The sequence below is a fragment of the Eptesicus fuscus genome, chromosome 12, assembly GCF_027574615.1.
Source record: "Eptesicus fuscus isolate TK198812 chromosome 12, DD_ASM_mEF_20220401, whole genome shotgun sequence".
NCBI lineage: Eukaryota > Metazoa > Chordata > Mammalia > Chiroptera > Vespertilionidae > Eptesicus > Eptesicus fuscus.
In genome coordinates, this window is record NC_072484.1 from 28,809,693 (window position 1) to 28,823,701 (window position 14,009).

Here is a 14,009-nt window from a genome sequence, read left to right on the forward strand (position 1 = left end):
GCACCGTGTCTCTAGTTTTTAAATATAACTTAACCTTTTGCACTCGGATGTCGAGTGTGACTCGACACGGTTAGCATCGGTAGCAGCTCTTTTTATACTCTTTGAATGTATCAATAATTTGAAATATTAAAAAATCCAAATAAATAAGTTTGTATGAAAAGAAACTCCAGTTTTTTATTCTACTGCCGCGCTTTGTAAAATCTGGGGTATTTAAAAAATTAAATCCTGAGTAGAAGAAAGGAATCGAGAAAAAAGCAAGCGAATGCAAAGGGTTAAGTTCTCCAGCAGCTTTCTAGGGTGCTCTTCTGTTCTCATGCAGAGAGATCCCTCCAGTCACAGCTAGACTCATCAGAACCATTGGAAGAACACAGCTTAGATCTAAACTAGACACCCTCTACCAACCACAGTCTTACACAACATTTTAGTACAGAATCTGCTGCCCATGACAGGGCTATGAATAGATCACTACTGGAACACAAAAGGACTCTTACCTTGCTAGGAGTTATCCTATTTTATAATGAATCATATAATATTCTAATTTATGTTTGTTATTTATCTCTCTCCCCAGATAGAGTTTTGTCTGTTCTGTTTGCTGTATCCCAAACACCCAAAACTGAACAATATCTGGCACAGTATTGGTACTCAATAAATGTTTGTTGAGTAAATGAAAGTATAGTGTTCCTAGTAGGAAGTCATTAGTTACACACTGAAAAACAAGAATAAAATTAAAAACTAAAAATGGAAGGAAAATATTGAGTTATCTAATAGATACTATAAAGTCTCGAACCAAGACAATGACAGTAGAGCTAGAGTGTGTGTGTTATGGATGGTTGTGAAAAATATTGGGGAGGTAAAAATGAACAAAATTTGGTGACTGGGCATTAAGAACAATAAAATTATGAGCTTAGGATTTTTTCTGGACTTGTAGCTTAGCTGTTGGTTGGATAGCAATCCCTTCACAGAGATAGAAAATGGATGGCCAAATTGGGTGAAAGAATAAAAGTTTCTGTTTCACACACGGGAGAACTGTCTTCCCTGTGTAACAGTCAAGATGTTTAGTATATAGTTGAACATATAGGTCTAAAGCTTATGAGAAGTCTGGTCTAAAAATAGAGGGTCATGTAATAATAGGTGGAAGCTGAAGCCAAGAATGTCCCATAGAGAGAATGTGTATAGTGAAATAAAATGGATGCAGGACAAAATCCTAGGGAAACATTAATATTTAAGAAGAGCCCTTGGCCTGGCCGGGTAGCTCAGTAGGTTGGAACATCATCCCAATACACCAAGTTTGTGGGTTTGATCCCCACATACAAGAAGCAATCAATGAATGCATCAATATGTGAAACAACAAATCAATGTTTTTTTCTCTCAAGTCAATTTTTAAAAAAAGAAGAGCCCATAAAAGAGACTAGGAAGGGATAACAGGAGAAAGAAGAAAATCATGAGAGAGGTTCCTCACGAGTAGGGTTTCAGTGGATTGAGTCAGTTGTGTCAGCTGCTCCCAAGAAGGTCTAGTAAACAAGAAATTTGTTAATCGACTGTTTATGTTATCAGTAAGGCTTCTGGTCAACAGTAGGTTATTAGTAATTAAGTTTTTGCGGAGTCAAAAGTTATATGTGACTTTTCAATTGTGCAGGAAATCAGCATCCCTAACCCCTGCATTATTCAAGGGTCAGCTTTACATTTGACAATTAGGTTTGTATCCATAATCTTATAAAAGTTTCAGTAGCATGGGTATAGGGGTGATAAAAGGTAAGTTATAACGAGGCAAAGTTTCAGCAACGGGTAAAAAATATAACGTCTTTGAAGAATCTTGGCTAAGAAAAGATTGGTAGGAGGTAGTTTGCTCTAGAAATCAAGGAAGTATTTTGGAAGAATTCCAGTTAATTATGCAAGGAATTAGGAAACTACAAAGCCACCACCAGGCGAACACTACAGTAATTGTTGCAAGCAAGATGAGTGCTAAATCAGTGGGCAAAAACTTGAGAATAAATAGGATTTTACACAGTTTCAACATCTCTCCCCCAAGATGTTGGTCAGTTTCAAAAAGGAAAATAATAACTACAGTGGAGAGACCCAGTAGACACTCCATGAACAAGTGATCATGGTTAATATGTCAAAATCTTGAAAGAAAAGAAAAAATAAGGATCCTGCCACAGATTGGGAAAGGCTAAGGAGACATGGATTGGGTCATAGAACAGGAAAAGGATATTAGTGAAAAAAACTGGTGAAATTTAAATAGTCTCTTATTTTGTTGATATATCAACATTAATATCAATATATCAGTGTTAATTTACTTGCTTTGATTTTTGTACTCTGGTTGTGTGAGATATGAACTTTGGAAAAACTGGGAGAGAGGTATATGTGAACTCTTATTTTTTGCAACTTTTCTGTAAATCTAAAATTATTTCAAAATACAAATTAAAAAAAAACACACAAACTAGCATGGTATTGACACAAGGCGCATCAGTTTCCCAGGGCTGCTGCAACCACGTACTACACACTGGGTGGCTTAGAGCAACAGAAATGTAATCTCCCATCTGGAGGCTAGAATTTCAATTCAAGGTGTCAGCAGGGCCATGCTCCCTCTGAAGACTCTAGGATGGGACCCTTCCTTGCCTCTTGTAGCTGCATCACTTCTGTCTCTTTCTTCACCTGGCTCTCTTCCCTGTGTCTGTATTTCCGCTCTTCTAAGAACGTCAGTCTTATTGGATTTAGGGTCCACCCTAAATCCAATATGCACCCTACATCCAATATGACCTTATTTCAATTAAATAATCTGCAAATACTATTTACAAATAAGGTTATATCCTAAGGTTCCAGTTAGATATAATTTTTAAGGGGACACTGTTCAATCTAGTACATAAATATAGGCAAATAGACCAATGGAACAGAATAAAAACTCTTGAAATAGACTCACATATTGTGTCTGACTTACAACAGATGTGCCACTGCAATGCAGTGGGGAAGGAGGATCTTTGTAATAAATGAGTCAAACAAAAATCTGCACGTGGATGAAAAGAATCTTGACCTCTACCTCAAATCATACATAAAGACTAATTTCAGATCATATATATATCTAAATGTAATAGATAAAATAACAAATTGTTTTCAAGAGAATATCTTCATGATCTGGAGGTAGGCAAAGATTTTTTTTAATTGGACACAAAAAGAATGACATTATTGGGACTAGTTGATAAATTGGACTTCATTTAAAATAAAAGCGTCTGTTCATCAGAAGATACCATTAAGAGAATGAAAAGGCAAAAGCCCTGGAGCAGGAGTAGATAATTACAGTACATAGACCAAACAGAGGACTCACATCTAAAATATATAAGGAATTCCTATAAATCAATAATTAAAAGGTAGACAACTCATTTTTTTTAATGGGCAAAAAACTCAAACAGGCATTTCATAAAAGAAGATATCCAATTGGGAATAAGCATATGAAAGGGTTCTGCACATTTGGGAAATGCAAATTTAAACCAAAATGGAATACCACTGAATACCCACTAGATAGGCTTAAAATTTTAAACCGACCTTATAAGCAGTGGCAAAGATGTGGAACGACTATAACTCTCATGCTTTACCCACAGGAGTAGAAATTAGTGCAAGCACTTTGGATCAGCAGTTCTATTCCTAGGTATATACTCCACAGAAATTAGTGTATATGTCCACTAAATGACATGTAGAAGAATTTGTGTAGCAGCTTTATTCATAGTAGCCCAAAATTGGAAGTAATCTAAATATTTATCAACAGTAGAATAGATAAATAAATTATATTTATAGTGTTCATACAATGGAACACTATATGTCAGTCAAAAAGAGAATTACTGCAACAACATAGATAAATTTCAAAAGTAACTGTTGGCTGAAAGAAGCCAGTGCAAAAGAGTATCCCAAATGATCCATTTATGTGGAGTTCAAAAACAAGCATCATTAATCTGTAATGATAGAAATCAGGATAATGGCGACCTCTTTGGGTGGATATTGATTGGGAGGAGTCATTGAAGGGGTGCTGTAAATGTTGTGTATCTTGACTAGGTGATAGTTACACTGGTGTATATAAATGTGTATGTGTATTTTTTAATTAGCTGAATTCTTAAGGTTTTTGTAATTTTTAGATGTATATTATACTTAAAATTTTAAATTAAAAGTGGTATATTAAATATTGAAACAAGTGGACTATCATCAACATAAAAAGAATTGAGGCTTCATTAAAATATTTGTTGTATTAATGAGATTTTGTTTTAATGAGATTTTACTTGAATTTACATTTAGATATCATTTTATGGTTCACTGTTCACTTTCTCATGACATGTAACAGATGTGTCATTTGGGTATATTCCAAGATAAAGACTCTGGATTTTAAACCATAAATGATATAAACTGTTACCAAAATTAGCAGTTTCCTTATTTTTTTCAAATTGTTGTGTTGGAAATCTCAATATCACATTGTTCATTTGTCTTTTAGGCTAAGACATCAAGCACACAAAGAATTTTATGCCTATAAACAGGTGAGAAATTTACTTCAGATTGACTTTGATAGTGTTTTGTACCCAAAAAATGAGAACTCAGATTTGCACTCATTTTAAACTAGGACTTGTGTTCATTTTAACATTTTATTTGCCAGTTTGCAATAAAAATAGATCAACTTTAAGTACTCTTCTTTCTAATTATAGAAAGTTCACATGATACAATAATATAGTTTAACAGGGAACTTAAGCTAACATTTTGCTAAAGAGAAATGCTGTAGCTTATAATTCTTAAAGATTATATTAAACTAGTGGCCCAGTGCATAGATTCATGCACATTGAAAGGAAATTAATTAGAAGAAATATTTTAATATCACTGTTCACCCTTTCTCTATAATAGAAATGTCAGAGATGAAAGAAAATTAGTAAAATGTATATGAAAATAATATATAAATTGATTAATAAATAACATCATGATATAACAACAACAAAGACATGACAGCTGCTTTCTTTTAGCTTCAGAATGTCAACAAAAACAACCAAATTCACGATCAACAATGACAGATCAAAACACACGCATGTGATTGGTGCCAGCGAGAGCTTTATATGTATCACACATGCGCGAGTCAACATTTATTTTTAAATTGCCAGTGCGCATCATATGTACCAGCCGGTTGGTTGGTCAGACGGACGTACATTCCGTCACTTAACCTTTTATATATATAGATGAGATTCCATTAAATATTTTTTTACCTCCCTCATTAAAAACATACAACTTCCTCAGAGACGACCAACTCTGTTCTAGTGATCTCATCTCCTCCCCTTCTGTACTTTAAATGTTAGCTAATGTCACACCACTAGAAGTCTACTTGGATCATCACTGGTAACCCTGCCCCTTTACGGATTGGTTCTTTAAAGTAATAAACTTAGCTTTACTTAAAGCAAAGTAAAATTTCTTTTTTCTTACATGTGTCATTCATTAACATTTTACCACTAACACCAAACTGGGCCTAGTTGTTCCTTTTCTTTTGAACTAAAGCATGAAATTATTTTGTTGTTCTTAGCTTTTTGGGGAGAGGTGGGGCAAGCTTCAGCTTATTTTGGTCTTTAACCTTTATGACATGATGTTACAGAACCATCTCACCAGTTTAGGATTACTTATCATTTTGTCCATCCTTTGTCTGTGTCTCTGAAATCTGAGCTTATGAGCAAGTTTCTTAGATGTCGACATTGATGTCATAGGTAACCCCACACTCTGCCCTATAGGTTTCATGTGGGATTCATACACAGACTGGAATGTTTTAGTTTTCTAAATGAATCTTTTTGTCTCAGTTCTTTCATGATCTTGACAATCTACAAGGTATTTGTATGTAAAAAAAAAAAAAAAAAAGCTAACTAAAAAGTAAAATTGGCCCTAACCGGTTTGGCTCAATGGATAGAGCGTCAGTCTGCGGACTGAAGGGTCCCCGGTTCGATTCTGGTCAAGGGCATGAACCTTGCGGGCATGTCCCCAGTGGGGGTGTACAGGAGGCAGCTGATCGATGTTTCCCTCTCATCAATGTTTCTAACTCTCTATCCCTCTCTCTTCCTCTCTGTAAAAAAATCAATAAAATATTTTTTTAAATAAAATTGGCCTTACTGGTCATTTAAAAGGTGAAATTACTGATAGAACTATTAAAGTCATAAGACGTGGTAAAAATTGTCCTTAAAAAATACTGAATTTGAAATTTAATACATCTCTGCATAGCTAGATGGTAGCTTTTTGTTGTGATTTCTGAAAATGTGATTTGCCCTCAAAACTATTTTTGATTCAGGTATATGATACTCAAAATAGAGATTTTTCCCAAATTTCACTTGTCTGTTTTTTCACTTGAAGATGACATATAATTCTAATAAGCTAAGTTTATTCTCAGAAAATTTCAATTTAAGCAGTAATTTGTCCTCTTATCATTTGGCATTCCTTTTAACTGATATCCAGTCACTACAAAGTCAGGTTACAAACAGCACCTGGATAAGTTTTAAGCCTATTTACATAACTCTAGTTAGATATAGTTTTCTGAAGATAGTGATGTATAATAATGAGCAAAACTTCTAAAATTAAGATTAATTTTACTTTTTAATCTTTAATAAATACTAATTAATCCCATCAGCCAGTGCTGTGTTTTACTGAACCATAAGGCAGTAAATTTCTTACCCTATGTTTGCACTTAGTCTATATGGGCATGTGTTAATGTCTTTTCCCAAAATTTAACCTATTGTCAAAGAAACTTTAAAGTTGCTTTCCAGAAGAATATTGCATCATTGTTCAATTTCAAAGAATGTTGATAAAATGTTCTATCTCAAACTGTAAAAGAAATTCTCTTCAATACTGAATAAGAGGGGAAATGAGCTATATATACAAAAGAAAAATATTTGTAAGTATAATGAGAAAATTTTTAAATTATAAACTTAAGTGGGCATAAAAACATACTTTTTATCTTACAGGTTATATTAAAAGAGAAAGTGAAAGAACTGAATTTACATGAAGTAAGTTGCCTTATAAGTATTTTAGTCTTTTCTTGAGCTATTTTCTAATAGAGTGGTATGCTTAAACATCTTTATTTTCAGAAGTTGAAAAAAATTAAGTTTATTTAGCCTGGTCAGAATAGCTCAGTTGGTTGAGCGTTGCCCTGTGCACCAAAATGTTGCAGATTCCATTCCTGGACAGGGCACATACCCAGGTTGTGAGTTCCATCCCTGGTCAGGGCATTTACAAAAGGCAGCCAATCGATGTTTCTCTCTCACATTGATGTTTCTCTGTCTCTCACTCTCTCCTGTCCTCTCTCTAAGCATGTCCCCAGGTGAGGATTTTTTTTAATTAGGTTTATTTTGTCCTAGCCGGTTTGGCTCAGTGAATAGAGCATCGGCCCTTGGACTGAAGGGTCTTGGGTTCACTTCCAGCCAAGGGCATGTACCTCAGTTGCGGGCTCAATCCCCCGTCCAGGTTGGGGCCCAGGGTGCATGCAGGAGGCAATCAATTGATATCAGTCTCTCTCATATCCATGTTTCTCTCTCTCTGTTTCCCTCCTCCCTTCCACTCTCTCTAAAAATCAGTGGAAAGCCCTAGCCAGTTTGGCTCAGTGGCTAGAGCATCAGACTGCAGACCAAAGGGTCTCGGGTTCGATTCTGGTCAAGGGCACGCACTTTGATTGCAGGGTCCTCCTGGGCCCTGGCCCTGGCCCTGGTCGGGGTTATGCAGGAGGCAGCCAATCGATGTGTTTCTCTCACATCAATATTTCTCTCTGTCTTCCCCTCTCTCTCCCACTCTCTCTTAAAGTCAATGGAAAAATATCCTCGGGTGAGGATAAAAAATAAATAAATAAAAATAAAAATCAATGGAAAAATATCCTCAGTGAGGATTAACTAACAAAATAAAATTTGACTTATTTTGGTCAGTTTAATAGAACATTTGAGGATGAGGTCATAAAAGTCAATTGTGTGAAGACTAAGAGAATAACGTAACTCATATTTTTAATAGGGATGGTGCCCATGTAAGATTGCAAGCAGCAGGGATGCTGCTTTCTGTCAGTGCACTATGAATAGGAGATAGATATGTTGGTTTTTCTACTCAAGGTGAATTTACAGTAATTTCACTCTTGAAAATGTTCCCAGTAGTTCCTTCTTACCAATGTCACAGAAAGGCGGTGACTGTTTCTTGGAGGTGGGAGTTGGAGGGGAAGCGGCAGAGGGTGGAATAGGGAAGAACACGGGGAGAGGCACAGCCTTGGGGTGATCTTGAGTTGCGGTTGCACGGTGGTTGGTCCATAGGTGTTCCCTATGGGATTGTGCTTTGTAACTTAAATACCAAGTGTGTGCGTGTGCCCTGATGTGTACCTTAAGACACATAGTCATAGTCCATAAGAATCCTAATTTTATTCCTTGTGTTGCCTCTAATTACAAATGCTCAGAATTTTTATTTTTAATTTTAGGGCCTTTTCTCTTTCTCTCTGAGTTTTTGAGTTGGTGTTTACAACAAGGACTTGGAAAGTTGAACGTGTAATATCTGTTTTCTTAGATTAACTGTGGTGAAGCTACATTGCCCATCTCTTCTTTAAAGACAGATTGTAAAATTATTTGAATAATAATAAAAATTATTTCTATTATTGAACACTTTGAAATTCTTTGCTCTTTCTGCATATTTTTTCATCAGAATTGATATGTTACAGCATTTTAGGCCTAACCTTGAATTAAACTCAAACATCACTTACTGTTTGATTTTTAAAATTTCCCAAAAGTTAACTTTGGCACATGGCCAAAATTAACATGCAGTAATAGAGGGTGATCCCTTTTCTATTTAGGGTCTCTTTGATGGCCACAAATTAAAAGATTAAATCCTAACATACATTAGCAATATTGAATAACCAGGTTTGTCAGGAATAGAAGTCTTTCTTATTGGTCTGACCCATCGGTTTAGAGTCTTTATCCTAAGTGCATTGTGTTGCCGAAACCGGTTTGGCTCAGTGGATGGAGCGTCGGTCTGCGGACTGAAAGGGTCCCAGGTTCGATTCCGGTCAAGGGCATGTGCCTCGGTTGCGGGCACATCCCCGGGGGGGGGGGTGTGCAGGAGGCAGCTGGTCGATGTTTCTCTATCATCGATGTTTCTAGCTCTCTATCCCTCTCCCTTCCTCTCTGTAGAAAATCAATAAAATATATTTAAAAAAAAAAAAAAAAAAACTAAGTGCATTGTGTTGCAGTATTGTCTATCAGAGTTAGTATCCCAGCTGTACCCACCAATTTCAATTCTGCTGGGTCTGACCAAGCTACTGAGCTACCCTTCCCCTGCTATTTAAAACTATAGCTTGGAAAACCTAACCTTGCTCTACAGCTTGTGTTTAGAGGCATTATGTGTTTTTCACAATTCATTTGGTTCTTTCCAGCTGCATTTTTTGGTAATGAAACTATTTTTTGTCAAACTTTTTTTTGTGTGTAGCCTAATTATACAGTGATTTCAGTATGAATACTGTTATTGAATAATTACAATAGTGAAAAATCAGAGACAAGCTAAGTGTCCATCAGTAGCATAATGAATAAATAAAACATGATACGCTGGAAGATCACCCACTAAGAGAGGGAGAGACCAGTTGGGGGCGACCAGGCCTGCAGGGGAGGACAGTTAGGGGCAACCAGGCCTGCAGGGGAGGGCAGTTAGGGGTGACCAGGCCGGCAGGGGAGGAGTTAGGGGCAATCGGGCCAGCAGTTAGGTGTCGATTAGGCTGGCAGGGGAGGGCTTAGGGGGTGATCAGGCTGGCAGGCAGAAGCGGTTAGGGACAAACCAGAAAAGAAACCTGATACTGTGACTCATACAATGACGTACTATAAAGCAGGCAAAATTAAGGAACAAGTTCCATCTAGAAGTACAGCAATCAACCTGGAAAAATCTCTAATGAGATCTTGATAAAAGCAAGTTGCAAAATGATATAAATGTTTATATCATATATGTAAAATAAAATAAACACTAGGTTGTCCATGGGTTTGTATGCATACTGCAAATTGCAAAGTGTTTTACTGTTTGAGAAGGACATGTAATGATCACACAGAGGAGGAGAAAAGAAGAAAAATATTAATGAAATTGGTCAAATGGATGTCAGTTTTATATGCAATGTTCTTGATTTTAAGGAAGGAAAATAAGTTAACATTAAATTTTAAAAATAATTTTTAAATTATTTAATACATAAAACATGTCAGACACTGTACTAAATCATAGAGACACAAAGAAGCATAATATATGTACTATTTTCTGCTCTCAAGAAGTCTCACAGATGAGTGTGTAAATGAGAAAGTCATGGAATGTGCAGAGGGTGCTATTACCTGGTGTATACACTGAGAGGTCCATGATTTTTCTGGCTTTTGCTCCCATAAGGGAGCCTTCTTGGGACCTTTCAGACTCAGATGCCCAGGCACCACCCCACTCCACCCTAGCCCCCACAGTGTCCTAGACAGTTAGCTTTATGTTTGTGACTATATCATTTTTTGTTTATGTTTTTCCTACCAGTCTAGGAGTCAGGCAACACTTATAAGTGAAGCTAAAGGGTGATATATACATATTCAAGCCTCTGTCTATACTAATAAAAGGGTAATATGCTAATTAGACCAGATGTCTTCCGGACATCCTTCCAGACAAAGCCATTGCAGCTGCGAGGGCTGAGGGCAGGTGGCTGCAGCGGCGGGGTGATGGGGGCGGTGCCATCCCCTGCTTTGCCCGCCTCCCGCAGAGAGAGGCCAGACTGAAGCTTAGGCCCTCTCCTAAGCTGTCAGTAGGACATCCCCTGAGGGCTCCCGGGCTGTGAAAGGGGGCAGGCCAGGCTGAGGGACCCCTCCAATGCATGAATTTTTGTGCACAGGGCCTCTAGTATATCTTATATAATAAAGAGGTAATATGCAAATTGATCATCACTCCAACACACAAGATGGCCACCCCATGTGGTCAAAGATGGCCACCACAAGATAGCTGGCAGGGGAGAGCAGTTGTGGGCAATCAGGCCAGCAGGGGACAACAGTTGGGGGCAACTAGGTCTGCAGGGGAGGGCAGTTGGGGGGAACCAGGCCTGCAGGAGAGGGCAGTTGGGGGCAATCGGGCCAGCAGGGGAGGACAGTTAGGGGAGACCAGGCTGGCAAGGGAGGGAAGTTAGGGATGACCGGCCAGCAGAGGAGGGCAGTTGGGGGCAACCAGGCCTGCAGGGGAGCAATTAGGGGCAATCGGGCCAGCAGGGGAGCAGTTAGGCATCGATCAGGCTGGCAGGGGAGTGGTTAGGGGCAATCAGGCAGGCAGGCAGGTGAGCAGTTGGGAGCCAGCAGTCCTGGATTGTGAGAGGGATGTCCCAGATTGGAGAGGGTGCAGGCTTGGCTGAGGGATACCCCCCCCATGCACGAATTTCATGCACCAGGCCTCTAGTCTACACTAATAAAAGAGTAACGTGCTAATTGACCATACCTTCATGATGCCCACCAGCCAATCAGGAATGAGTATACAAATTAACCCAACAAAGATGGTGGGTTAATTTGCATATACAGGTGCCAAGCAGCCAGGAGAGTCAACTCGGACAGACAAAAAGAGAAACAGGTGATTGAGTCCATGAAAGGTTGCAAGCAGGTGGTGCTGAGCTGCAGTTCACATTGGGAAGCCAGGCCATCAGCCCAAATTTCGCTGCTCCCCAGGGAGGCTACCCTTGGGCACTCACCCCACTTCTCTGAGCCTCATTCGGCACCCCCAGCGAGGCCGTGGAAGCTCCGCCCTAGGGACACACTTCTCCATAGCTGGGTGCGGCAGACCAGGAGATGCAAGGGGCAGCGGTGGAAGACGGGGGCAGATGCTCAGCTGACCAGGATGAGCAGAAGCGCCTCTTCCCCAGCCCCTGCCACTTCATGCACTACTACATCCCTTGGGGGAATGTTGGATGCCGGTTTCAGCCCGATCCCCACAGGCCACACCGAGGGACCCCACCAGTGCATGAATTTGTACACCAGGCCTCTAGTGATAATACATTGTCCTTCTATAAAGAAAAATATCCTCTCTTAAAACTCATAGTTTACCCTTTTTTTTCTTCCTCCACCTTTTAACAGAAATATAGATATAGAGGAACACATTTCTAAAAAAATCATGTTTCTAGTTCTCACCATGCAAGTGAGATAATAAATGGCATCTAATGGATCTTGGGGTCAAGAGAAACAGGTGCCATGGAAGCTGTGACACACTGGGACATGCAGGTCCTGTGAAGAGGGGTTGCTAGCACTCAATTCTAGCTAATTGTTGCCATGGGGAAGATAGTTGTTGTCAGATCTGGGGCTTTTCAGGTAAAGCCTGAGAGTCTTGGCATTAGTCTATCATCTACTTGCCATTTGCATTTATTCTTTAATTTGTTCACCACAATGTCCTCGGCTCTGGTTATGATGAGTGGTTGTTTTCTCCATTAAATTTATTTTGCATCTTTGTCAAAAATCAGATGGCCATATTTCTGTGAGTCTGTTTCTGGATTCTCTAATCTGTTCCATTGATTAATTGTCTATCTCTTTAGCCTTAATTACTGTAGCTTCATAGTAAGTCTTAAAATCAAGTAGTATAATTCCTTCAACTTTATTCTTCTTTTCCAATACTGTTTTAGCTAGTCTAGTTCCTTTGCTCTTCCAAGTAAATTTTAGCATCAGCTTGCCTATATCTTAAAAAAAAAAAAAAATCCTGCTGGGATTTTGGTTAGTATTGCATTAAATCTATAAATCATTTGGGGAGAAATTGGCATCTTTAACTGTGTCAAGTCTTCTAATTTATAAACATATGTCTTCTCATTTCTTTTTTTAATCTTTATTGTTGAAAGTATTACAGATGTTCCCTTTTTTCCCTTATTGTCCTCTTCTAACCCACACCTGCCCCCACCCCAAGCCTTCACCCTTCATCTGTGCACATGGGTTATGCATCTATACATACAAGTTCTTTGGTTGATCTCTTCCCACCCACCCACCTCCTCCTTCCCTCTGAGATTTGATAGTCTGTTCCATGCTTCTATGTCTCTGAATCTATTTTTTCAGCAGTTTATTTTGTTCACTAGATTCCATATATGAGTGAGAGCATGTGATACTTGTCTTTCTCTGACTGGCTTATTTCACTTAGCATAATACTCTCCAGGCCCCTCCATGCTGTCTCAAAAGGTAAGAGACTCTTCTTTTTTTCTGCTGCATAGTATTTCATGGTATAAATGTACCACAGCTTTTTTATATGGAGTTCCATTATTAGGGTCAGACACATTTAGGATTTTTATGTCTTCCTGGCAATTGACTCTTTATCAAAATGTAATATCCCTTCCCCTGGCCAGTGTGGCTCACTTGGTTGGAGCATTGTCCCATGCACCAAAGGGTCTTGGGTTCGATTCCCAGTCAGGATACATAACCAGATTGTGGGTCTGATCCCCAGTCAGGGCCAATGTGGGAGGCAACCGATCAATGTTTCTCTCTCACATTGATGGTTTTTTCTCTCTTTCCTTCTCCCTTCCTCTCTCTTTAGAATCAATGAAAAACATACCCTTGGGTGAGGATTTTTTTTTAAGTAATATCCCTCTTTATCCTTGGTAATTTGTTTTGAAATATGTGTCTGTTAATATAGCCATTCTAGCTTTTTTTGATTAATGTTTACATGGCATGTCTTTTTTCCATCCTTTTATTATTTTCAGTCTACCTATCCTATAAAATAAAACCCTAATATGCAAATTGACCAACCAGCAGAACGACCAGTCACTATGACACACAGTGACCACCAGGGGGGGCAGATGCTCAATGCAGGAGCTGCCGCCTGGTGGTCAGTGCGCTTCCACAGGGGGAGTGCTGCTCAGCCAGAAGCCAGGCTCAGCCAGAGCCTCTCCTGCCTTCACTGCAGGCAGGCAGTAAGGAGCGGGCCTAAGCTGGCAGGGGGACATACCCCAAGGGGTCCTGGACTGTAAGAGGGCGCAGGCCAGGCTGAGGGATTCCCCCCGCCCCCGTCCAGTGCACTAATTTCGTGCACTGGGGCTC

At 39.0% G+C, this 14,009-nt stretch overlaps 1 protein-coding gene across 6 annotated transcripts in view; it reads left to right on the forward strand.

Annotated features, from left to right (window-relative positions):
• RNF24 (ring finger protein 24) overlaps positions 1-14,009 on the forward strand; it is a 71,185-nt gene that overhangs the window by 44,433 nt on the left and 12,743 nt on the right. For 5 of the 6 annotated variants that reach the window (XR_008557759.1, XM_054724346.1, XM_054724348.1 and 2 more), the window contains exons 3-4: positions 4,475-4,517; positions 6,960-7,001. Coding sequence is in view for 5 of the 6 variants with exons in the window: in XM_054724346.1 (XP_054580321.1) it covers positions 4,475-4,517; positions 6,960-7,001 (85 nt within the window). In the remaining variant the exon portion in view is untranslated. The remainder of the gene's footprint in view (positions 1-4,474; positions 4,518-6,959; positions 7,002-14,009) is intronic. The other variant, XM_054724347.1, reaches the window with a different exon arrangement.